The following is a 25831-nucleotide window of genomic DNA, read 5'->3' as shown; positions in this document are numbered from 1 at the left end:
TATTGTTGAGTACTAACTCTTGTAGATAAGAAATTTCTGAAGTACAAAATACAATTATGTTCTCATGTGGCATTGACACTGAGGATTTATATAGCCAGAGCCGGAATTATGCTAATATCGAAAGAGGTCACCGGCGCCCGTAAAGTTCGGCAAAAATTTCATGTATACATATATGTGTTTTTAGGAAATAGGGATATATTAGTAGTGGACACCTTATATACAAAGCAGATTTTGGTTGCACCCAAATAGTGCACCTCGACTTTCAAATCCTAGTTCTGCCTCTGCATATAACCGACTCAATTTGCTTGGGTTGAACCGTAATGGTTGTTGTCCGTTTATATTTTTCACACAATTAATATAGAAGTGTGAAACATCAAACCGGATGACTAGTTATTTTAAATGTAAATGAAGTTAACTGGCGTTTCCAGTGAACAATACTGCATAGATTTCTCTTTAGTTTTTGTTTTCTCCCTCTTCCTCTTTAAATTCTGATGCCTGGTAAGTTATTTATTTTGCAAGGGGTAGTCAGTGATTGTCTTTACATTAAAACATAAATTAAAATTATACACTGGAAAGAGTAGAGTTTTTATTTTAAGATTATTTTAAAAACGCATTAAATGAAATGTGTGGATCTCTCATTGGCAATGTATATGTACGTTGGTTGACGGTGACCTCACTGATGATGAAATTATACATTACAGCTGGAGATGAAAGAACTAAAATGTCACACACAAACTAATCTGGCAAATAACAATTAGTGCCCGTTTGGACATAAAATTTGATGGAAGATTTTTCCAAAAGAATTTCACTTTTTTTCGAAATCAGCGTTTTCATAAAATTTTCAATTTTCACTTGAAGATGTATTTTGAAAATTTTTGAAAATTTGAAAAACTGCAAAAGCTGTTTTTCTAAATTTTCACTCAAATCACTCACAAAACTTCAAAATCAATCCAAACTGAAATTTATGTCCAAATACAATTCTAAAGTTCAAATACCATTTTCACTTGAAAAATTTTTCACAGTTTTTTGGAATTTTACAATGCTTATGTCCAAACGCCTACTTAATATCACACCCTGTTGTATTGGAGGAGTTTGCATCTATAGATTAAAAATTATTTGGTATTCTCTTATATATATACAACAACAACAACATCCCAGTAAAATCCCACAAGTAGAATCTAGGGAGAGTAGTGTGTACGCAGACTTTATCCCTACCCTAGAGGAGTAGAGAGGTTGTTTCTGATTGACCCTCGATCGGTTCAAGAAGAGAGGAGACAGTAGATCAGTAACAACAAAAAAAAACAGAAAGATAATATTTTCTTATATAAGATATCTTAATATATATGTGAATGTACATAGGAAACAGTAAGAAAGTGTAACAAGTTGTATCCAAAACCTGTCTGAATACAGAACCAAACAGGTTGGTTTTCGAAAATGTATGAGCTGTTTTTTGGAGCTGAACACCACAACACTAGTATTTCTATATACACCAATTTAGGATTTCAAAAATTGATCCATTAAACTTATATATTTTCGAGTTACTTACTAGTACTAATATAATATTAAAACACACAATTTGAGATGATAGATTTTCGAGTTGTTAATTAGCTATTATACTGCAGCACTCGTGTGATCCTGACTTGCTTTCCTAGATTGTTTGCCAGCTATGAAACAGCTTTTGTTGCACACATAATTTTGGATCATTTAATGGAGGAAGAAAGGAAGCACAAAGCACAAGTTAGCTTAGCTAGATTCCTCCTTTTTTTACATTTTCAAATGTATCGAAATAATATTGCTTGCATTTCACACATACAAAATATGAATTCCAGCTTTCATTATTGTCTCACTCCGTCACTCCATCACGCGTACGTACGGTTCAAAATCAATGACGGATTCAGAATTTTGACGTGTTGCATATCAGGGCGAGCTAGCCGCGTGCAAGATATGAGGTTAGCCGGATTCAGTAACTTTGGTTCAAACTCTACATTTATCTTAAGAAATTCATTTAATATGTATAAATTATTAATTTGGAACTCAGTAACCTAAAATTGCTAGAATCTCGAACCAATAAGCTTCAAATCCTGACTCCGCACGCCCTTTGTTGCAAACATTATATATAAAAACAGGGATTTTTACACAAATAGCATGTCATATTCCTTGTTTACTTAATTTTTCTATCTATATACATAGTTTATACATTGATTATACATAATTATACACATATAATCCATAAATTATGCATATGTTATACCTTCATCGGCTATATTTAGTTTAAGCAGAATATAGTTTAAGCAGTTTAATGAGCGACTATTTGGGTTAATTCTTCATAAAAATATGACAAAAAATTAAACATGATATTGAAGCAGACAAATATCTCGCATTTCAATTGTCACCTATTATGAAAAAAAAGATTTCTAATTGTTTGCAACACTAGGTTATGTCGAACATGTTAACTCCACAATCAATTATGTTATTGTTCAAATAAGATGTTCATACAATTCAATACATTATGAGTCCTATACTTATTTTTTCGCACATATATGTAAGTTTCAACTTTAAAACACTAGGTTATATGTTATTGTCTGAACCCATAGCTGAATGTATTATTGTCTGAAATTATTTAGTATATGTGTATTGTTTTATGAGCAAGAATTGTGTACGTGCAAGCATGCACGCACGTGAATGCCACACAGTACGTACATAGATAAGTTGACTTCATTAAATTCTATCATTCGTTTACTGATCTCATTAATTAGTTTTTGCTGTTGCCTTTCTACGTGTCCTGCCTTGTATAGGTAACCAAACTAGGTTAAGGATTTAATTTAAGTTAAAACTTAATAGGAATGTATGCTTTTTTCCCTTCATTTACGCCTTTACTCTTCATCGCACTAATTGAACAAAATGCACGCAACTTGAACTTGTTAATCTCAAAATTAACGGTGTTCGGATTGGCTTATTTTAACTGTTTGAATTGCTTTTTAAGTATTTTTCTAGTTTGTGTGGTATTTGACAATGATAAAAAGTGCTTAAAGTATTTACTTTTAGGCATAAAAAGTACAAAAATAAGCCAAAACCCAAAAATTGATATTACCAACTTATGACTTTTGGCTTTTAGCTTAAAACTGCTTTTTAAAAGCCAATCCTAACACTCTCTTATAGCCTGTTTGGCGAAGCTTAAAAGGTGCTTTTTTTTTTCAAAGTTGATGTGTTTGGCAAGCTTTTGGAAGAAAAAAAAATGCTTTTGAGAAGAAACAGAAGCAGTTTTGGAGTAGAAGAAAAAAGTAGCTTCTCTCCAAAAGCACTTTTTTGAAAAACATTTTTGAGAAAAATACACTAAGAAGCAGTTTATAAAAACTTGGCCAAACACTAATTGTTGTTCAAAAGTGTTATATAAATTAATTAGTCAAACACAAACTGATTTTCACCAAAAATACTTTTGAGAAAAATCACTTCTCAAAATAAGCTGTTTTTTGCAATTTGGCCAAATAGACTATTGGTCATATGTATCTAGCTCCACAACTTTTTCAAAATAACACATTGAAGCAGTGACGGAGGCAGGATCTTTGCAAAAGGGGTTCAAAACGAAAAATTTAAAAATAATTGTAGCATGTAAGTATTGAACCCATGATCTTACAAAGGTTTTAAACTCCCTTGACCACTATACTACACTTTTAGGATGTATTATGGGGATTCAAAACATAGTATATAGAGGTAAAAAATAAATTTTGTCTTATAGTAATTTTTCGACGATGCCCTTAAATCCGCCCCTGCATTGAAGTACTAGCTGTTAATTCGTGTATATTGTAGTCAACGGATTACTACCTTTTCAGATTTTCAAAAGTTGGTCAACAAGAGTGTAACATATGTTATAGGAATAACTTAATTATTGTTCGTAAAATTTGGCTATTTTCAACTTATTGATAATTTGATAAACTCAAATCTTTCTTTTTGTTTCACTTTCTTACTCTTACATGCTCATTATTAATAAGAATAAGTTATAGTTAATGGTTTGATACAACTTTTTACTTCTGCTATGTAAAATCCGTAACATTCATATTTATGAGATCACTTCGTTGTACTATAACTTAAAAAATAAATTATCCATCATAAAAAAAAAGTTTTGGAGCAACCGTAATGTTAATTCTGTGTATGACCTACAGGTCAAGTATTCAAGTCGTAGAATCCGCCAATAACCCTTGCACCTAGGGAGTGCGACACTTTTTCAGATCATGAGTAACACAAAATATTTTGTGCATCAAATTACCTTTTTTAGAGAAAATAATGACAAATAAAAATAAAGTTGTAACCATACTACACCCTCCGTTCACTTTTACTTGACATGTATACTAAAAATAGATTTTCATTTTTACTTGTCACTTTACGCATATCAAGAGAAGACAAAAAAAGATTTCCTGTTATTATACCCACATTATTTATTACTCATTTCAAATTATTTTCTCAAATCCAATAAAATTTGCATCAATTTAATATGGCTATCATGGTAAATTATGCACTTTATTTATTATTTTTTAAGGGGCATGAAAGTCAAAACGCGTCAAGTAAAAGTGAACGGAGGGAGTATTGTGTTAGATAAGAAAAAGAAAATTAAAAAATTAAGTTGAGCTATTAAAGTTTTCAAAAGATTCGTTCGGGTGAAGTCAAGTTTAGTCTAAATTCGGACAAATTTACTTTTAACCGGACAAATAGAAACGATACTACAGTACTCTTCTCAGTACTGTACTTTTTTTTTCTTAGCTCTGAATTATTACCACTGCTAAAATTGATAAATTAATACGTACGGAGTATGTAAAATTCAATGCGCATCCATTTTTTGATTCCTCAATCTTCATCATCATTAATAGGCCTGCATCTTCTTCACCAAAAGCTCGAATCCTTTTTTTGTTTCTTTTTCAGATTCTGAATTTCAAAAATTTAGAATCATCAATGGAATCACCAGAAAAAAACGACGCCGTTGCATTTGAGTCAGCAGAGAAGATAATTCTCCGGTGGGATTCAACGGTATCTGAAGAAGCTAGAGAGAAGATGATATTCAACGGCGATCGTCACGAGATCGATCGCTATTTACAAGCCGTTGATGAAATCCAACGGTCAATGGAGTCCACCACACTCTCCGTTTCCGACGACCACGATAAAGCCAACACTGCGATCCAGATCGCCATGGCTCGTCTCGAGGACGAGTTCCGCAACATACTCATTGCTCACACAAACGCAATCGAAGCCGAATCATTAACTGATCCAAGTCTTTCTGAAGAAGACTGCCGCGATACTCCACGCGCCGGCGACGATGATTCGTTCAGCAAAGAGCTGGAGAAACAAGAGAGTAGCACCAGCAGCAGTTATCGATCTACTAACAGCATTCGTGAAGTCGATCTCATGCCGTCAGAAGCAATATACGATCTCCGGTGTATCGCGGAGCGTATGATTTCAGCTGGATATCTCCGGGAGTGTATTCAGGTGTATGGCAGTGTACGCAAGTCTGCTGTGGACTCGAGCTTCCGGAAGCTTGGAATAGAGAAGCTGAGCATAGGAGATATACAAAGACTTGATTGGGAGACTCTCGAAGCTAAGATTCGTAGATGGATACGAGCAGCAAAAGTATGTGTTCGCATACTTTTTGCTAGCGAGAAGAAGCTCTGTGAGCAAATCTTTGAAGGTTTGGGGACGGCGACGGATGATGCTTGCTTTATGGAGACTATTAAAGGTCCAGCTATTCAGCTGTTCAATTTTGCTGAAGCCATTAGCATTAGCAGGCGATCGCCTGAAAAATTGTTTAAGATATTAGATCTTCATGATGCTTTGTCGGATTTATTAACTGATATTGAAATTGTTTTTGAGTCAAAATCTTCAGAGTCAATTAGAGTTCAGGCAGTAGAGATATTGTCTAGGTTAGGGGAGGCTGCTAGAGGGATATTATCGGAATTTGAGAATGCAGTGCTTCGTGAACCTTCTAAGGTTCCTGTCCCCGGAGGGACAATTCACCCCTTAACTAGGTATGTCATGAACTATATAAGTTTAATCTCGGATTATAAGCAGACGATGGTTGAATTGATTGTTTCCAAGCCTTCAACGGGATCAAGGTATTCGAGTGATCCTAATACACCTGATATGGATTTTAGTGAGCTAGAAGGGCAAACCCCATTGGCGCTTCATTTGATTTGGATTATTGTCATTTTGCAGTTCAATTTGGATGGTAAGTCTAAGCACTATAAGGATACATCTTTGGCTCATTTGTTTATGATGAATAATGTCCATTATATTGTTGAGAAGATTAAAGGATCACCTGAGTTAAGGGAGATGATTGGGGATGATTACTTGAGAAAGTTAACTGGGAAATTCAGGCAAGCTGCTGTCAATTACCAGAGAGCAACATGGGTGAGGGTTTTGCATTGTTTGAGAGATGAGGGATTACACGTGAGTGGGAGTTTTTCATCGGGGGTGTCCAAGAGTGCATTGAGAGAGAGGTTTAAGGCATTCAACGCCTTGTTTGAAGAAGTTCACAGGACTCAGTCCGTGTGGTTGATACCAGATACTCAGCTCAAGGAGGAGCTGCAAATTTCCATATCCGAAAAGTTAATCCCAGCATATAGATCGTTTCTTGGACGGTTCAGGAGCCATATAGAAAGTGGGAGGCATCCAGAAAATTATATAAAGTATTCTGTGGAGGATTTAGAGAATGCTGTCTTGGATTTCTTTGAGGGGTACGCTGTATCACAGCACTTGCGGAGAAGATCTCAGTGAAAGAATACAAGTTTCACCATTTAGTACTTTAGGACATTCTTTTGAATTTTTTCATGGAGTCATTCAGGGGCTGAGGTTCTGACATTTTGGTGTTTCTCGAGTTTGTGCATTCATTTGTAGTATTCCAGCATGATGCGCTGCTGAAGACTTCGGGAAGATCAGCTGTATCTATCAAGAAGGGTCAATGCCTCCAGCCTCTGGATGCTCTGCCCTGTAAGCATGGTGTTGTTGTATTTCTTCCATACTTTTAGATTTTATCTTAATTTGTCCATATCTGAATTGTTGTATTGGTTCACTTTCTTGAAAATTTTATCATAATCATGATTTTATTAACTTGAGTCCAGAATTTAGTTTAGTCTCGAAAATCAGAATGTGATTGAACTTCCTATGAAGGCAAGAGCTTTGGAGACACAAAGATAAATAAAACCACAGGTCTTAAGAATTCGAAGACTTGAAATTTAGCATATTTGCTTACTGCTTTCTTCTTATTGTCTGCAAGTCTTTCTCAGTGACATGAAAGAATTCTCCATGAATTTTCAATCATTACACTGAAAACGCATGACTAGTTGTCTACTGCTTGATATATGGGCGTGCTGATTCCTCGAAATGTTTTGTTTATACTTATTTTGTTTTCCCAGCTGAGACGGCTGGTGCAGTGGTGCTTATTAGCTGTCTTTGGATAAGCTAATACTAATTAGTTTTATTGACATGATTTTCTCAATCGTGGAATGGTTGAACTGGACATGTATCATGAATGCTGTTCTTGTAAGCTAGAAATTGAACTCCATGAAGATTAGATTAGAAGGGGCATACTTTTGCCTTATTTGCTTCTGCAAGTACTGTTCAGATGTTGCAGCACATCCTCTGTGCTTATTTATATATGACATTACCTTACCTTTTCCCAGAAAAGAAAAGAAATTGAACTCTCCCATTTGCTTTGCTTCGCAGTCATAATAGAAGAGGCTAATTTGTGCTTACTAGCTGACTAATCCGGTAGATATAGTGCAGCAGATTCATGCAATCCTTGTTGCTTGTCCGCCGAATGTTTCATCTCTATGTGGCCTCTGTTTGAAACTTTGAAGTCTACTACATCTGACAGTAGAACTTAGAAGGTGTACATTCCTACGTTACAATCTTCCTGTTACCTCTTCACTCACCATGTATCACTGTTTCTAATTATCAGTTTCCAGAACATAACGTAAGAAAAAGGACAAAGTCGAGTTTGCACAATCTTTTTGTGGAGATAGCTATTCATTGCCCATGCTTGCCTGATGGATCCAAATAGGATCTCGAATTCTTGTGTATTCTCAAATGTGGTAATCTGTGTCCAAAGTAGAAATCTCCCTCTATTCTTACCTAATTGCAGAAAATGTAGGATATTTAGTGACAAAGAAGTTCAATTTCGAACCTGTGCAAATGTCATTACTCTAAAGTATCTGTTAGACCAAGATCCACATTTCTATCTTTACCACTTTAGCTGGTATTGCCTCTTTAAAGTACATTGTAAACTGGCCCTTCCCATTTATGATGAGTTACAATGCAAGATCCTTTAAACCAATAATTCTTGTGCCATGTTCATTCTTCTGTCTCAACAGAAAATAGGAACGTTGAGCAGAGGCAGAGTCAAGATTTAAAGTTTATAGGTTCTGAATTTGTCTCGGAACCCATAGATCGTCTTAGTTACTGGGTTCGCAATTAAATATTTGTACATATTTTAGAATTTCTTAATATGAATACAGTGTTTAAGCAAAAGTGACTGGGTTCGGCCGAACCTGCACCTATAAGGCTAGCTCCGCCTCTGACGTTGAGTGTGGATGTTGCCTATTTCTCTGACTTGGATTTAAAAGTGATAGGCGACCTAATAGTGTCTTTTTGAACCCAGGGGAACTGGATATTTAAATTTGGAAGTTCAACTAGTGTGATGCTTCATCTGCCATCCATCTGACCTCTATTAGTCCTTTTCAATTCTCGTGGTCCTTATTTGTCAGTTTCGAAAAGAGCCTATGTGTTCCATTATTGAATGAGCTCCAAAGGTCACAATGGACCCAAAGGGATAAGAAAAGGATCAGTTAAGTAAAACATATTCCCAATTAATTGCCTTGCCTATAAAGATCTTTTTCTTCCGTGGATTCCAAGAGATTGTAGGGTCCTTTCAGAGAACTTCATGCCATGTGATTTTAGGTCTATCTCGTTCTCTGTTAACATCTTCATTTACCATGGTTTCACACCTACGAATAAGTGCAACTAGAGGTCAACACATGACATAACTAAATCATCTCACATGATTGTGTGCTACTTGCACTTTCTAGCCAATGCGGTCGATTTTTTATCTTGTATGACCGCACATCAATCTTAACATCTACATTTCTGCGACGTGTTGGACTTTAGCCGTCCAACATTAAGTAAATCACTGTATAACATTTTTGGTCTTATAACTATTCTCTCAGTACTCCTGAAGAGGGTTTGCATGATTACCTAAAATCAATAACGAATGCCACTAAAGAAAAATTATGCCAACTTTGGGCAGCAAAACAAGTGCTAATATAAAGTGAAAAACTGAAGGCTATCCTCTGAACATGAATTCGTGAGTACCTTGAGCCGTATTATAGTATCGTAGGCAGCGCCGAACCTAGGAATTTCATTTAGGGTGTTCAAACTTGAAATAAGTAAAAAAAAAATCCCCGATAAAGGATTTCAATACGTGTTATATACCATTAAAATCTAATATTTTACCTATATATACAGTGTAATTTTTCGACGAAGGGTAGTAAGTGGACCACCCTTAAGGCTATGTACCTTCGCCCCTGATCGTAGGGATACAACTTGGTTTGGGACTCCAATGAGAAACAATAGCTTATTTGTTGACATATCATTGCTACGTAGTCATGTTATCAAGCAATAAAAGATGCAAAAACAGACTGTTAAGGCTCAAAATCAACATCAAAGATTTATATTTTAGAATTGAATTGGACAGTGACCACGTCCTTGAATATGTCTGGTGATTTTTTAAACCAGGGACCCGCTATAGACGTCGACGGTAAATGAAATTTCCAATTTATTGAAGCCATTTCTTCTGACAAATTGGGGGAGCTTATTATGCAACTTAAGGATTTCATGATACAGGAGAACATAAACGGAAAGGGAGATCAAGAATGGAGTAACGTATGGGTGCTGGAGTATTAAAATTCCAAATGGTTGAGACAAATAAAGCCAATAAATATAAGAAGAGTGGCAAGAGAGATCAAGCCATTCTGAAATTAATTCTTTGATGATGTAACTAACATCTTATAAGATAAACGAACATTACTTTTGAAAAACAACAATACAAATTTGTCTTACCTATTGCCTTCTCCTGATTAACCTTCGTACTTTTTATACAGACAACACGAGCTACAAGATTCTAACAACAATTTACTCAACTCATGGCACCTCTCTTTATCATACTATAAAAAAAATTGTGTCTTGCTTTACTCTGTCTTGTCTTCTACTTCATCACCAATAGGTAACCCATCGTTACCCAGTGTTGGCCTCACTTCAGGTTGGCTTCTAACATCCTTTGGCAGAGGGGAGGGCTTTATGAGTGTCAACGTAACATCCTTGTCGAACTCTTCACCATCATCGGAGTAGGCATATCTGTTATGTACGCGTATAAAATAAACCAATGAGATTATAACACCAGAAAAGAACGAATATTTCCTGAATTAGATCCCATTGTAAGGCCAACTTTTATCATAATAAAGACTCGCTCTTTTGATATTTTGAGGAAAACAAAGAGATATTGTGAGATGGTTCGAACAAAATGATTCAGGATCTTTCAGTTTGAAAGTTTCCTAAGTACAGGAAACGATAACAAATGAAGGTTTGGATCCCATTTTCTGGTTTCTAAGAAACCCAAAATATAAAGCTGCAGCACCAAATAACAATTTAATTAAGTCAACATTTGGTGGCAGATAGGATGAAATGACAGTGCAACAATAGTGCATCAAGAGCTTTTATCATAATTATTCTACTGTCAGGCTGTGAGAACTCTGTAAAATGCATATACATGCATAATAAGGTGGAAGCAGGGTAATACCTCATGGAGTTTTGAGATGGTGCCCAAAGAGCGCAGATTATGCAAAGGAGAGAGAAAGATAGCACTTGCCAGAAGGCAGGAATAATCCAGGCATTCTGCCATCGCTCATTGTACACATCAGTGGACTTGAAGTATAGCTGCCAAAAGGGGAAAAAATGGTTAATGCTTTGTGCTATAATACAATAACAGGAAATAGTTGTGAAACTTAAGAAACCTATGTCTGATGTAGTCAGAAGAATATAAGACTGATTACACTCAGTTTCTAGTAGGTGGCAGTGGGCTCTTTTCTGAAAGAACATAAGCTAGGAACAGCAACAAAGATACTTGACAACAGAAACTAAATGAAAGAACCAGCCTCATCTTGCAGAAATTGAAAATTACCTCGTAGCACGTCCATCCAACAGATACAATAACAGCGACGACCAATGCATTTGTGAACTTCCGGTAAATGTCTAATTTGGCCAACAACCTTCTAGCCTGTCAGATCCCAAATCCACAACTGAATTAGGACTAATAGAGCCTAAATTGAATGATAGTAATAATCGAATGACGTCATATCATGATCAACCCCAATCTCAAACGCTGCAAGATAATGAAAAGAAAAAGCCTTCCTTTATTGCAAGAATCAGCTGCAGACCAGCGTATCATCCACCATGCATACGTAGATACACAGTGAAGGGCTCATAAGTAATCGACGAACCAAAACATGCAGCACTCAGCTAATTCTTTTTCGTATTTTAATCAAATAAAACTACACCGACCAAAAGGTCACCAGCACATCTTTTTTAACAAACTTCATGATTGCAATAATATTTAACATAACGTAGAGCTACTTAGCTTAAGAGCCACAAGTGTTTTAACACAAACCCATACGATGAGAAAATAAACTCCTATCACCTATAGATCTCTGCTCATGCAATAAGACCTGAAGCAAGTAAGAAGTCCAGAAACAAAAGCCTTCTCTAACCTAGCAATTGGCAAGCAAATGGAACCAAAGTGATAAACAGAAGTCACCAATGTACCTGAAGCTTATTCAAAGTTGCTGACAGGGAGGTGAATATCCAAAGGATAAAGAAAGCATCCAAGAATGCCACAGGAAGTACGAAAAATATCCTTGCTTTTCCTGAGAAATCACTGACTGCACCAACATTTTCTACCAGTTCAAGTACTTCAGAAGCCAAAAAGAAAGTTCCTCCAAGCAAAAGGACCTTCGATGTGAGACCACCTAAAGTAGGTCTAACGACACCAAAGCCCATAGAGACCATCAGAATGACCAAACGTGAAACTGTGCGCTTTACTGTACCAAAGGTCACAGCCCATACAGTGGTACCAGTGGGCCTGATTCCAGTTTCATTGAATTCAGCATAGTCAAAGTACCAAAAGGCCATTTCAAGCATGCCCAATGTTATCACGAGTGTAATACAATTTTGTAGAGGAATAACTTCTCTCCAGAATCTTGCATACTGCGAAAACCAAAAGATCCCAAGTAACACGAATGCAAGAGACATGAACCCATAGGAGTTCATAAGGGGGGCCATTCTACCAGGTAGGTAACCAGTAGGATTCTTCCATATGGTTTTCCCTTCAACAGTAATATCCTTAAGATATGGTTCACAGTGAATAAAATACACATTATACATCCCAGTTTTTGTAATGGGGATCGATCTGGACTGCAGTGCTACTTCAACCTCATCAGTGCTGAATGATGCACTAAAAACTTTAGGCCATCCGGGATTATTAGCAGATGGGCGGTGAATAATTTGCCCTTGTGTACAAACTCCAAGTTTTGCAAGATCTGCTGTGCAACAAACAGCTCTTTGGCCACCGTAGGCTGAGCCCCCAATTGACTCTCGATCATCCACCTCAAAAACAATTGCATGAATTGGGTCTGAACTAAAGTTTGAGAATTCTTTTGGCCTCCGAAATACAATCTTTTCAAACCTGTTGAAAATGAGAAAGGTCAGAAATTTTACAGACTACTACTAACAAAACTGGGTAAAAACATGAAGCATCATATTCATTTCCAAAGTCTAGCATGAATCAGAAAATGCATAAAAGCAAAATCAAGCTCATTAAATGCCATTGAGCATAATTTTGGAAACACAAACGTTACTCGATCAGCGAACCTTTGGATCGTCTGTATACAACAATGACCCAGTAAAATCTCACAAGTGGGGTCTGGGGAGGGTAGTGTGTACGCAGACCTTACCTCTACCCGAGGGTGTAGAGAGGTTGTTTCCGATCGATACTCGGATCAAGAAGATAAAAAGAGAATATATCAGTATCATGAACACAAATCATAGAATTAATAACATTACAAGCACCGGTAAATAGATGGAAAGCAAAAACAATAATCAATGTTGGGCCTTATTTACTGATCAATGCTGTGTTCACACTACCCAGTCCTATACAACATGGCCGGTCTAACCACAGCTCTATAAAACTTATTTTTGGATCGTCTGTATGAATCCTTTATTTCCATCTAGCTCTATTCGGCCCAAACAGGGTACGAACTACTTAAGATAGTGAGAAAGCACAATTCACTTATCTTCTTTCATCCAACTATAGATTCCATGCATAAGCTGTGAATTAACAAGGATAATTTCAACATAGATGGTTAAACTAGGTATGCTTTTAGCAGCAAAGGAAAATTTAGCTTTAATAGTAACAGTGGATTTAGGCTTTTCTGATCGATATATTCAACTTAAGAGTGAATCTAACTACACAAATCCAAATTAAGCAGAACTTTACTTCTAAATACTTAGTAAAAAGGACAAATTGATTAACTTGATCCTCGAAATTTAACATAAATATTCATTCTGGAGTATGAAATTAACAGTTTTCACATAGATCTGGAAATATTGCATTCTGGAGAGGGCGATTACCGAATGAAAGAGTCAGAGGAAGGAGAATCAGTGAAGTTAGGAGTAGAGGCGTAAATTCCTTCGCTGCCGCCGTGGACAACAAATGCATTGCCTTTGCTCACGAATTTCTCACCATTGTAGTCATGCACTGAAGCTTCTATGAAATGGAGCAAACATAACCACAGTAGGATTACTCCTGAAGCTCCAACTGACTTCAACCACCGCATTTGCCCAATTTGAGAGATCAGCTCAGCTCAGGGTGAAAAGTAAGTGAGTGTAGATCTGCTGTTGCTAGAACAAGTAGGAGAGAGAGAAACAGAGAGAGAGAGAGAACTAGAAATCTAGAACGGACCCACTAACGACTACATATCACTCCCTCGTTGAAGTCAAAGAATCGTTTAACAAAGATTAATTGAGTATTTTGTTGCAATTTTTAGGGGCCGTTTGGCCATACAAAAAATTTCACTTTTTTTCTGAAATTAGCATTTGGCCATGAAATTTTCAACTTGAAAATGAATTGTGGAATTTTTTTAAAAATTTAAAAGACTATTTTTCAAAATTCTCACTTCAAATTCAAAAACACCCAAAATTGTATTCATGATCACAACTTTAACTTTCAAATACCATTTTCACTTGGAAAAAAAATCACTTTTTCCTAAATTCTACAATTTTTATGTCCATACGCCTTACCTCCAATTTTTCACATGACATTTAATACCACAAGATTAAGGATATTTTAGTTATTACACATATTTTAGCTTAAGACCACAAAGATTTAAAATTTTCATTTACTTTCTTAAACTTCATGCTCAATCAAACTAAGATGCATAAATTGAAACGGGGGAGGTACTACATAATATATGAGTTATCACTTCTTTATTTAAGTTTAATACATTATCATCATAACAAATAAAGTAAAAATAAAAAATAAATTATATATATATATATATATATATGGATATTAGAAATCACAAGGTGTATATATATATATATATATATATATATATATATATATATATATATATATATATATATATATATCCTTCTTGAAAATAAAAACCCACATACATCTCATACTTTAAAATTAATACTTTATAAGTAGTTTGATTGGAGGACAGATGACACCGATTTCTCAAATTTGTAACGTATTCCATTTTAGTTTAGAAAATATAAAGTCGATGTCGGCGTCGTCGGTTGGTCATTCTTTTATAGTACTGGTAATTTTCTGGTACTCTATTTGATGGACACACCTTATACTGTATACATTATGCAGTAATAATCGCGGTATCGTTCCGTTACGTCAAACTTGTATTTGTTGCTTGTATCACAACTCCCCAAATTATATTTTTCAAGTTTAACTGCCCCTCTCATACCAAAACTAAATAAAGATTTCATCTATATTGAAGTGACTCAAAAAGTGCCAAGAACAGAATGAGGACAACTCCTTATGTGTTCATTTAAGACGTGTATGTACCCAAAAAATTGATCGTGCCAAAAGGGTATAAACCAGCAATTACCTAAATAATTAGTATTATGATTTGAACAATGCTAAACTACAATGGTAAACGTGATTAACAAAATTACATAAGAGTAATTGTTTTCTGAAAAGGCAAATGCCAACCTCACAACATTTAGGTTCCAGTGGCCTACCATAAAAACTAAAGTTCCTCCAGACTAGCATAAAAAGCAAACGGAAGAACTCTCGATTTGTTTTACCATTTTTATGGTCCGCCGTTTCCCATATCACCAGGTATAATACCAGTTCATGCCAGTAGATAAGGAGATGGGCAACCTTCAAACATATAACCACAAATGAAAAATCCAATAATAGTGCAGATGTTACAAAGAACACTTCATGTAACAGAGAGCACAGCCCAAGAGAAAAGAGGAATCCCAGGAAACCACGCAGCAACCACAATAATATTTGCAGGAGGCATGGAATGATCCCTAGCAAAATCCAACATAAGCAATAAGAAACCTCAATCCATATCAAGGAATTCCATCCTCTTTCTCATTGTGCCTTTAAGATCTGTAGCATCCCTTTCTGCTTTCTGTGCCTGACATATATGTGATATATATTAGAAACAGTATTACACTAATTAACAGCATCTTGTCTTATCTACGACTATATTGGTCAATCTATTAGGACGGTTACCCTCATCTTAACCATGATTTTGCACTTGAAAGAACAGATGTACAGATAGATGGAAATGTTAGTTTGAAATAATTATAAAACATACAGACACAAAGATATAATATATACAACAAAGATACTATTAAGGAAGACTACTGGCTTTTCTTCAGCTTTATAATTTCTTTGTGTTGCAAAAAGGGAAAAATAGTTTGCTACAAATAACATAAACCACTAAAAATAAAAAGACAAAGGAAAAAATGGAGTTAACCCTCTTTTAATAAACGACTATGGAATGTCTTTGACTTAGTGAATCACTCACTAATGATCGGACAAATGTGTGCAGTTGCTGGTGGTTTAACAAAGTGATTATAGAGTATAAAAGAAGATCAGGTGCTGATGCAACCGTATCGACATTTTTACCTTTGCCTCTCCCCACCCCCACTGTTAAAAAATTGACTTTTCATCCCTAAATTTCTAGAATTTCACAAAATACCTTCAATATTTGTTCTTCTAACTAAATCATCACCAATTTTCACATTTAGTCTTTTTCCTATATAAAGTTGCCCCACGCCGCAAACTTCACAAGTCATGTGCCTAACACAAATCCATAAAACATCGCTAGTCATGAAACTAATAATAACAGGATCTTACCCTTCTTATTTCAGCTTCTGAAACACGTGTCATATGGGGTGGAAGTTCCTCCTTATCTACGTCCTGACCAGTCATAACAACATTTTATAAGACAAAGGGTATAGGGTTATGGGATAGCAAGAAGCTTTCTGTATTGATAAAGAAAACAAGACCTACCAGTTCACCAATTAACACGACATTTTCCCCACGTATAATATAAAGACCTAATGGGATATCACAATATAGATCACCAACAATAACACGGTCGCATGCACCTTCAAGAACAGCATTAGCTACAAATAACAGATGATGAAATTTTTGTCAGCTGGTTAACCACTGTCATGAAATAGAAAGTAATGACACGAGAAACCTACCAAATTGGTCAAAAGAACGAAGTGTTCCTAAAAGCTTCCGCCCATCTCGCAGCAGTACAAGAAGTTTCTCTGTGCATTATATTAAGTCAACTCAGAAAAGCAAGAAATAAAACTAATGAACCTATATACAGGTTTGGTTAATGCTATTAATATATGAGCACTTGGACTTATATAAAAAAAAATTGGCACCCCATTTATATTTCTTATGAACTGGCACCCCAAGAATTATAGCATTAACTCTTGCATTCCATCCATTAACTAGTACAGATATGATGTACCTGTACTAATCGTGGTTTCTACCATTCAAGCAGCCACGACAGGATGCGGGAATAGAAGAAAAAGGATGAAAATCATTTTTTTATAAAAGTAGTGTCCGGGCCAACTAGCACACACTTTGACTACTCCGTTGGGTACCTGTTAACCCCTCACCAATGCAGGTGTCGAGTAATCCTGTCCACCTTGGCTTAGGCAGATGGGAAGAAATCACCGGAGTAGTATTTTTTACCTTTGCTGGATTTTGAACTAATGGGGAAACTACTGGGTTTTTTGTTGTTGTTGCTGCTGGATTTTGAACCCCGGTCTCCATGGTTTGCACCCACTTCATTGACCATTAGGACATTGGGTGCAAAAAGTCATCTTTTCCATAAGGAAAAATCATATTGAATTCAAAAGTTGCACAAATGTCAAGACTACACTCAACAATCCTTACTAAGAAAGGCGCTTGTTGAGTAAGGCAGGAACTCAAGCCCAAGCCCCTTGTATAATCGAGTGCTTGAGTGCAACTTTCATTTATCTTCAGCCATCAAGGCTTTCGAATTTTCAATACCGGGTGAAACACAAACCAGTATGTACTTTTTGTAGCCTTTGATGCAACAGTAGAAAAGGCCTATTCTACCTTAAAGAAGGAAATTACTGAACACCCTACTTCCCTCACAATATATGATCTTCTCAAGCAGTGAAAAATCTGCACTTTGGTCATTACAGAAAGTATACACAGGACATCGCCCATAAAGCACATCGACAGGGAAAGGCAATGTGGTGGAAGATGGATTAGCAAAGCAAGGTTGCATGAAGGAGACTTTTGAAGGCTTAAAAATCCACGGGGAAGAACCTGATCAGAGTTCATAAATAACCACGCGATTACATAATTGAAACAGTGAATGATATTTGTTCATTCAACATCAGAGACGAGTAAACCAGCGAAAATCGGGTGTAATTTCTAATTGTGAACGCTCATCAACAACTTTATCAAAGAGTAACAATCGAATACTATTAAACAGCCTAAAAGAACCTAGCAAGATCAGCAGCACAATCTAGCAAGACCAAATTTTGAACACAAATAAAAAGTACGTACAAAACTTTAAACATACAGCTTAATCACGGCACGGAATATAGCGTTGACAAAAAAAGGGAAAAAAAACTCACTGTCAAGATAGCTTGCAAGAGAAGTAGAGAGATAGATATCTTCTGGACTTGCCCAAGACATTGATGAATTTTACACCTTTAACTTTTTCGGTATTCCAAAAACAACCGAAAAATTCTCAGATTTCAATTCAATTTGCATTGGCAACTCAGAGAGCCCACTGATAATGCTTTAACAAACACTTCATTGAGAACATAAACAATTAAATCCTACTTAATTCTATCAATTAACCAAGAATTAGAAAAGCTCCAAAATCCTAAACCCAATAGGAGTTTGAAAAGAATGGAAATAAATTATTGACTTTTGGTTGCTGAGATCTGTAAAAACCCTAACTTTGGCCTATTCCCAAATTAGGGGCAGAGGCATACACAATTTGAAGAGTCATACGATCTGCGGCTCTTTCCGCTTCTTATTTTTTAGGAGTGTATTTTTTCTGCCGGGGCCTTCTCTTGCAAAGTTATTTATAATTAACCCCTTGAAATATGAGAGTATTACGTATGTGGCCTCTCACTTTTAACTTTTTGCCTCATTGAAGACCGGTTTTTTTTTTTCTTTTTTTTTTTACAACGTACTATTTTATTGTATTATTTATATGCACTACATTGTCAATTTGTCACCATATGTACTATAAGTAATACTAATTGACTTTCAAAATAATAGTATTAACTAAATATATTGGGGGAGGGGGGGGGGGGGTTGTGTGTGTGGGGTCTTTGGGCGGTGCTTTCTCGATCAACTAGTAGACTTGCATGAAGAAAGAGACTAAACAAAGCGGAGTACTTATTTAGAAGTAGACTGAACACCAACCCAATCTCGAAAAATAAAGAGAAGTACAAGCAAGGACATTTTCTCGATCAAGATTGAACTTCTCGACGCACCTCTATCAATTCCTTCTTTGCCTCATCTCTCTTATGAAATTTCTTTTGTAACAAGAAGCAGGATGCTATAACTGACTCCATTGAGTCCGCTATGAACAATCTACCCTTTTCTGGATTATTGCCGATGTAATCATAAAAAGCGAATTTTTCAGGGACCGGATAAACTTTGATTTTCGGCTAACCCATCGCCAACTCTTCAATAGATTTCTTGCTGGAGTTCCGTCCTTTAAGCCAGGGAAGCTGCATCTACTTTAATTGATGATTTCTCACCTTCAGCCTCTATACTATATTACATCAAATAGAAGCGATGGTACAGATATTGACCTAACCAAGCTAGTATGAATCATCTCAGCTCCGATCATGGTGAAGGTCCTGCGGGAGATTAGTTTCAAGCCACTGCCTCGAGAGCTGCCTACGAAATAGTTCCGGCTATGCCTGGCCATCATAACATTCATAAACGAGATTGATAGATGAATAGAGGAGTCCAGCCACAATCATTATTGATTCGCCTGGGAGGAGTTCAACGAACTCAGAGAGATGAGCCTAACAGTGCCCGGGGGGAGGGGGAGAATAATCTAATTAGTGATGAATTATGATGTTTTCTTCTAGACTACTATGTTTAATTTGAAATAAAATACATATAATTAGGGGAGAGGGGGGACGATAATCTAATTAGTGATGAATGGTGATGTTTTCTTCAAGTTTACTATGTTCAATTTGAATAAGATACACACAGTAGCACACCTCTTCGGTTAATTATAAGTTTCTAATCATTACTAAGCTCTATAAACTATGGAAGCATGGATGATTCTAATTATAAATAACTAGCTATAGGATATATTTTCTTCAAAATTAATCACCTGCGCTATGTAAATTGATCAATTAAAATTAAACGCTAATTACTGTAATGTACTCTCTTTGTTGAGTAATTGATTTTCCTCTCTTTTTGGATTGAAGTTCCAAAAGGAAACTTATCCCCAAAAAGATAACAAACTTCAATATTCCCCATGGCAATTGGCTTCAAAATTCGATATTAGCAACATTACACATCATGAATTGCATATGTAAAAAATCAATTTAACTTTATAATTTGAGAAATTTTTACATTTTTAGTACAATTAACTTAAACTCAACAAAATAATTTGTGAGCGCACTTGCATTGTGTGACCAAATATCGAAAGTGAAAGGCGTACTGCATGGCACCGGCAGTGCTTGAATCCATAATGAAAAAGAGGACAAATATCATTATGAAAATTAAACTGGCCATGTCCACGCGTCAGCATAAGATAAGCCCATCAAATCATACTAGAAGGAGTTTATCCGGAACTCATTTCCCCAAAAAATTACATCCTGATAGTATAACATAATAAATTATATACTTATTTATATTAAACGATAAATATTGAACTTCCTTGACTAATTAATACTATATATATCTATATTAAATGTTTTTTGTAAAATACGCGTTTGCGCCTCTAATTTAAGTATTTGCTATTTTCCCATAAATGCCAGATTTCTTATGTCTTCCTCTTACCTGTAGGTGGGGCTTATTTTACTGAAGTTGACTAAACAATTTGCTTTTTATGATTAACAGTCCGTTTGGTCAAACTGCCAAAAATTGTTTTTTTGAAAAATATTTTTTTCTGAAGTACTTTATTTTGGAAAAAAACAGCTTGTGTTTGACCAATTCATTTTGCATATTTCAAACATATGATCCTAAAGGAAAATAGTCTAATTCTTGCAATGCTCCTTGCCAGCTCTTGATTGTCCTCCCTCTGGTATGTATGTGCATTACTATCTCTCCGCAGATACTGTTCTCTTTGAGTACTCCCCCTTGAAATCTAATCACATTCCTTTCCCTCCAGATTGTGTATACCAGCATACCAAATACACATGTAACAACAGTAACCAAATTTCCTTTTTGCAGCCCTGTTGATCCATTGGACCTCCTCCTGCCAAGCCTGAATAGGCCTAGGATGGCCAAGCCATTTGAGTAGCATGGTCCATATTTCTCTTACTTTAGGACAGTCAAAAAATAGGTGTTCAAATAGTTCATCAGATTGCTTGCAGAAAACACAAGTCTGAGACACTTGAACTCCAAATTTGATGAGTCTGTCCACAGTTGCTAATCTTTTCTGTAGTGCCAGCCATAGTATGAATTTATACCTAGGATGTAGATGAGGTTGCATAGTGATACTCTTCCAAGGTACCTTTTGTAGTTGAGGAAACTGCATATGGTATAACTTGCTGATACTGAACTTCCCTCCCTTTTGTATTTGAACAAGTATGTTGATCAGATCTCCCTGAATTCCTTGTAATTCAAGAACAAGGTTTCTTGTCTCCATTATCTTCCTGACCACCCAAGCAGCATTCTTGGGTATTGGACTGCTTTCCACTGTCCTGTTTCTGATGTAGAAGGTGTGAATCCATCGAATCCATAAACTATCCTTCTTCATTGTAATTGCCCACATGTGTTTTGTAATTGCTGCTTTGTTCCAGTAGTACATGTTAATACATTTAATCCACCTGCAGCTTGTGGCCAACATACTCTGTCCCAAGCAACTAGTGCTTTCTTGGTGATAGTTGTTGTACCAGACCATAAGAATGATCTACATATGGCTTCAATCATATTCAATATCTTCTTAGGCAGCAAAAAGATTTGAGCCCAGTATGATTGTACCCCAAACAAGACTAATTTAATTAACTGGAGCCTACCAGCATATGAAAGCAGTTTTACTGTCCAACAGTTGATCTTCTGTGTAATCTTCTCTACTAACGGCCAACATTGGATGATAGACAACTTCTTAGATGCTAGTGGTACACCTAGGTACCTAAATGGCAAAGTACCTTCAGTGTACCCCAATTCTTTCATAATGTCTTGTTTTGTGCTGTCTGAAATACCTACTAGGTATATAGAGCTTTTTTCTGCATTTGCCTGGAGGCCAGATGAGCTTGAGAACTTGAGAAATGTCTGTTGCAGTAGTCTGATAGATGTAATGTCAGCTTTACAGAACATCAGTAGATCATCAGCAAAACAAATGTGCATTGCTCCCAGTTTCTTACACCTGGGATGGAATTTGAAGTTCTTGTTCTTTATCAGCTGTGCAAGTTCTCTTTGCAGATACTCCATGGCTATGACAAACAAGTAAGGAGACATAGGGTCTCCTTGTCGAATATTTTTTCTTCCTTGAAATGGTTTTGTCAGTCCTCCATTCATGTTGAGGGAGTAGGTCACTATAGTGATGCACTCCATTATCCAACTGACAAATTTATAAGGGAAACCAAGCTCTAGTAGCATTTTTTCAAGGAAGCTCCAATCTAAGGTATCATATGCTTTCCTGAGGTCAACTTTTATAACACACCTTGAGGAGATCCCTTTCCTGTTATATCCTTTAAAAAGCTCATGAGTAAATAAAATGTTATATGCAATGCTTCTTCCTTCAATGAAGGCTGATTGTGACTCCCTAATGAGGTCTCCTATTACACTTTTTATTCTGTTGGTGAGCACTTTGGTTATTATCTTGTATAGAGTGGAGCAACAAGCTATAGGTCTGAACTCTTTTACATGGTTGGGGTTAGGCACTTTTGGAATAACAGTGACTGCTGTACAATTCATGCCTCTATGCATTTTGCTTGTTTCAAAGAATTCCTTGACTGCATCACATACTTCAAACCCAACTATATTCCATTGTGATGTGAAGAACTCAATGGGAAAACCATCTACCCCTGGGGCTTTGTCATGAGGCATATCCTTTATAGCTGCTAGGATTTCCTCATTTGTTACATTTTTTAACTAGTGCCTCCTTCTGTTGTTGGTCCAGACATCTCCCTTGTTTAATCACTGTAGTATCTGGACATCTATGGGTTCCTCCACTTTCTCCCATAAGATTTGTGAAGAAAGATATAAACTCCTCTTCTATTTGGATTGGATCAGTTAGCTTAATACCACTTGCATTGTAGATGGATGCAATGTGGTTTCTGCTTGTCCTCATTTTCCATTGAGCATGGAAGTATTTGGTGTTTGAGTCTCCACATTCTATCCAAGTGGCCCTTGACTTCTGCTGTAATACCTGTTCTTCTATATGACTCCATTTTTCCAGTTCTGTCAAGACTTCTTTTTCCTGATTGAACAAGCTCTGGTTCAGAGGAGAATTTTTGAGTTCTCCCTGTATTACCTCCAGTTTTTGTCTAGCCTGATCAATTCTCTGCTGGTAGGAGGCCATAAATTTGTTCAGGTCCTTAAGTCTGCTTTTGAGTATCTTCAATTTCTTCCAGATTTTGCTTATGGGTTCTCCTTGAGTTCTATGCTACCATACTTCTTGCACTATGTTCCTGAACTCTGGATGTTCCATGACATGTTTGTAAAGCTTGAAAGGTTTAGGGTGCAATCCTTTTTTATGTTGACTGATATGTATAAGGATTGGTGAGTGATCAGACACCCCTGGGTCCAAAAATTCAGCTTCTATGTGGCTATATTGTTGCAACCATACATAGTTGCCCATTGCCCAATCTATCTTGTTGTAAACCCTTTTATCTTCCTGTTGTTTGTTGCACCATGTAAAGAACCAGCCAACACTTTTTAGTGGAGTCAATTGCAGCATATCAACTAAGCTTTGAAAGCCTTGTGTCTCTGATAGAGTGACCGATGCTCCTATTCTGTCCTCTGAGGTTAACACATTGTTAAAGTCTCCACTTAATAACCAAGCACCCTGTACATTTGTTCCTGCTTGTGCAAGTTGATTCCATAGCTGATGCCTGAGAGTTACATCATTCCTGGCATACACCACTGTTAGCAGTGCTTTGAAACTATCCTTTTGCACCTCACAATGTATATATTGATCTGTAGTCTCAATGATCCGGATATTTACATTGTTCCTCCACATAAGCCAGATTCTACCATTTGGGTGGTCTTTATAATTACAGCAAACATTCCAGTCCCTGGCCACCTTCTGTATGATTCTCCCAGCTTTCCTCTCCTTTACTCTTGTTTCTACACATCCAATTACATCTATTTTGTACTTATTCAGAAAGATTCTTAGCTCTTTATGTTTAAAGGGCTTGTTAAGCCCTCTTATATTCCAAGTACAGATGTTCATTAGTGGGAAGAGCTGGTTGGCCTAGCATCCCTTGGTTCCTGATCTGATAGTTGCTTTTGTAGGATTGCAAACCTATTGCTAGAGGTAGTTGCAACAGCTGTAGTGCCTCTAACAATGGTAATCTGTTTTCCTTGCCCTGTTCCTATCTTGCTGAAATCTATGTTTGGATTTTCTGTAGGATCTTGATTTTTAATGACCTGTACTCCTTCAGCTGTGACCATTCTCACCTGCTCTTCTTTCTGAGTCCCAGATGATTCTGCCTCATTTGAAGAAGAGACATGTATCTTCTGCACCGATTGTTTAGTGATTTGCTTCTTTTTCCTGTTCCTTCTTCTTCTTCTTGGTTGCTCCTTAAATTCCTCTTCAGTTGCTTGCTTTGTCTTTGCCCAACACTCTATTGTATCATGACCAAATCTAATACAATCACAGCAAAATTTGGGTCTCCAGTCATAAGCAATTTTTTGCTTTATCACTCCTGTTGGTGTTTGCATCTCAAAGCTCTCAGGAAGTGGGTATGATACATCAGTTTCCACCAGTACTCTTGCATAAGAGGCCTTCTCCATTTCAGCTGTTACCCTATCAGTATATAGAGATCTCCCTACTACACTAGTGTGAGCACGTGATTTTTGCCCTATATGAATTACTCCCATAATTTCAAAACAAAATAAGTCTCTTTTCGTTGTTTGCAATTTTATGGATTTTCGTGATATTTTTGTTAATTGTTTGCATTTTTATCTCTGCATTTTAATTAATAAAAAATACAAAAAAATATATGCATTTACATCTAGGGTCTAATTTTGCATTTTAAGAATTAACTAGTAATTAAGTTATTTTACAAAAAAAAAAAAAATCACAAAATAGTTTAATTTGCATTCTAATTTCGATTTTGAGTAGTTTTTCCTTTTAATTTGTTGGTTAATTAATTTTGATAATTTTTATTTAGGTTTAATTAGTGTTTTTTAGGTTAATTTGGTTTTTAGGATTTAACTTTGATTTTAGTTTAATTTCAAAAAAAAAAAGAGAAAAAAAGAGAAGAAAAGGAATTAAAATAGAAATAGGAGGAAATTGGAAAAGGGAAAAGAATTAGAATCAGATTCTGGGCCAGTCTCATATCAATTAAGCTAGGCCCAGTCCGTTTTCCCTTGTAACCCGTTAAGCCAAGCCCAACCCGTCCCTGTTAACCCGACCCGACCCCAAATTATAACACAAATGAATGGACAGCCCTAATCTCCCAACTCAAGAAACGCGACTGTTCTTCTTCTCTAAAGAAAATCAAATCCAGCACCAAATTCGTCCCAAAAATTGCCAAAATTCAGGCGAGTGAATCCCAAATCCCTAACCCACGCGTTCCCCCCATCCCTCCTCTTACCGTTCTAACGGTTTCTGACGCCAAGATTCCCCTCTCCTCTCACTCGCTCGAATTTGAGTTATATCTCACGACTGGAAGGTTCTGGGGACGATATGCTGGATGAGTGTGAGGCGTTGGATTGATTTCACTCAATCCGAGCCCCACATTCATCAAGGATTCATCTTCAAAAGGAGCCTTATCCGATTTTGAGAGGGGGGACTCTGCTAAAAATTGAGAGAAAAAAAGTGAA

The 25831-nt window shown here is 36.4% G+C and overlaps 3 protein-coding genes across 3 annotated transcripts; 1 reads left to right on the top strand and 2 right to left on the bottom strand.

Annotated features, from left to right (window-relative positions):
* The first annotated feature begins 4692 nt into the window (after positions 1-4692).
* On the top strand, positions 4693-7223 carry LOC109211044 (exocyst complex component EXO70A1-like). The gene has a single exon (XM_019374544.1). It carries the CDS (start codon positions 4945-4947, stop codon positions 6757-6759), a length of 1815 nt encoding a protein of 604 aa, XP_019230089.1. The 5' UTR covers positions 4693-4944; the 3' UTR covers positions 6760-7223.
* A 2731-nt stretch (positions 7224-9954) lies between these two features.
* Positions 9955-14080, bottom strand: LOC109211042 (transmembrane protein 87A). The gene is made up of 5 exons (XM_019374543.1): positions 13720-14080; positions 11857-12775; positions 11216-11311; positions 10835-10971; positions 9955-10392 (listed from the first exon to the last, which is right to left on the bottom strand). Exons 1-5 carry the CDS (start codon positions 13923-13925, stop codon positions 10227-10229), a joined length of 1524 nt encoding a protein of 507 aa, XP_019230088.1. The 5' UTR covers positions 13926-14080; the 3' UTR covers positions 9955-10226.
* Positions 14081-15187: 1107 nt separating this feature from the next.
* LOC109211045 (sm-like protein LSM1B) lies at positions 15188-18697 on the bottom strand. Its single transcript, XM_019374545.1, has 5 exons — positions 18262-18697; positions 16837-16905; positions 16640-16755; positions 16484-16546; positions 15188-15755 (listed from the first exon to the last, which is right to left on the bottom strand). Exons 1-5 carry the CDS (start codon positions 18320-18322, stop codon positions 15678-15680), a joined length of 387 nt encoding a protein of 128 aa, XP_019230090.1. The 5' UTR covers positions 18323-18697; the 3' UTR covers positions 15188-15677.
* Between the last annotated feature and the right edge of the window lie 7134 nt (positions 18698-25831).

Source organism: Nicotiana attenuata, unplaced genomic scaffold (assembly GCF_001879085.1).
Source record: "Nicotiana attenuata strain UT unplaced genomic scaffold, NIATTr2, whole genome shotgun sequence".
Classification (NCBI taxonomy): domain Eukaryota; kingdom Viridiplantae; phylum Streptophyta; class Magnoliopsida; order Solanales; family Solanaceae; genus Nicotiana; species Nicotiana attenuata.
Note: the sequence above shows the minus strand (reverse complement) of the source record. Positions and strands in the feature narration are given on the sequence as shown.

What these genes read in the sequence shown, in the direction of transcription:
- LOC109211044 (XM_019374544.1), top strand. Translation starts at nt 4,945, where the DNA reads ATGGAATCACCAGAAAAAAACGACGCCGTTGCATTTGAGTCAGCAGAG.
- LOC109211042 (XM_019374543.1), bottom strand. Translation starts at nt 13,925, where the DNA reads ATGCGGTGGTTGAAGTCAGTTGGAGCTTCAGGAGTAATCCTACTGTGG. An exon ending in TCCTCTGACTCTTTCATTCG is followed by an intron (nt 12,776 to 13,719) that starts GTAATCGCCCTC and finishes CATTTTCAACAG; the next exon opens with GTTTGAAAAGATTGTATTTC. An exon ending in TTGGATGGACGTGCTACGAG is followed by an intron (nt 10,972 to 11,215) that starts GTAATTTTCAAT and finishes CCCTTTTGGCAG; the next exon opens with CTATACTTCAAGTCCACTGA.
- LOC109211045 (XM_019374545.1), bottom strand. Translation starts at nt 18,322, where the DNA reads ATGTCTTGGGCAAGTCCAGAAGATATCTATCTCTCTACTTCTCTTGCA. An exon ending in TCTTGCAAGCTATCTTGACA is followed by an intron (nt 16,906 to 18,261) that starts GTGAGTTTTTTT and finishes TATAATGCACAG; the next exon opens with AGAAACTTCTTGTACTGCTG. An exon ending in TCGTTCTTTTGACCAATTTG is followed by an intron (nt 16,756 to 16,836) that starts GTAGGTTTCTCG and finishes TGTTATTTGTAG; the next exon opens with CTAATGCTGTTCTTGAAGGT.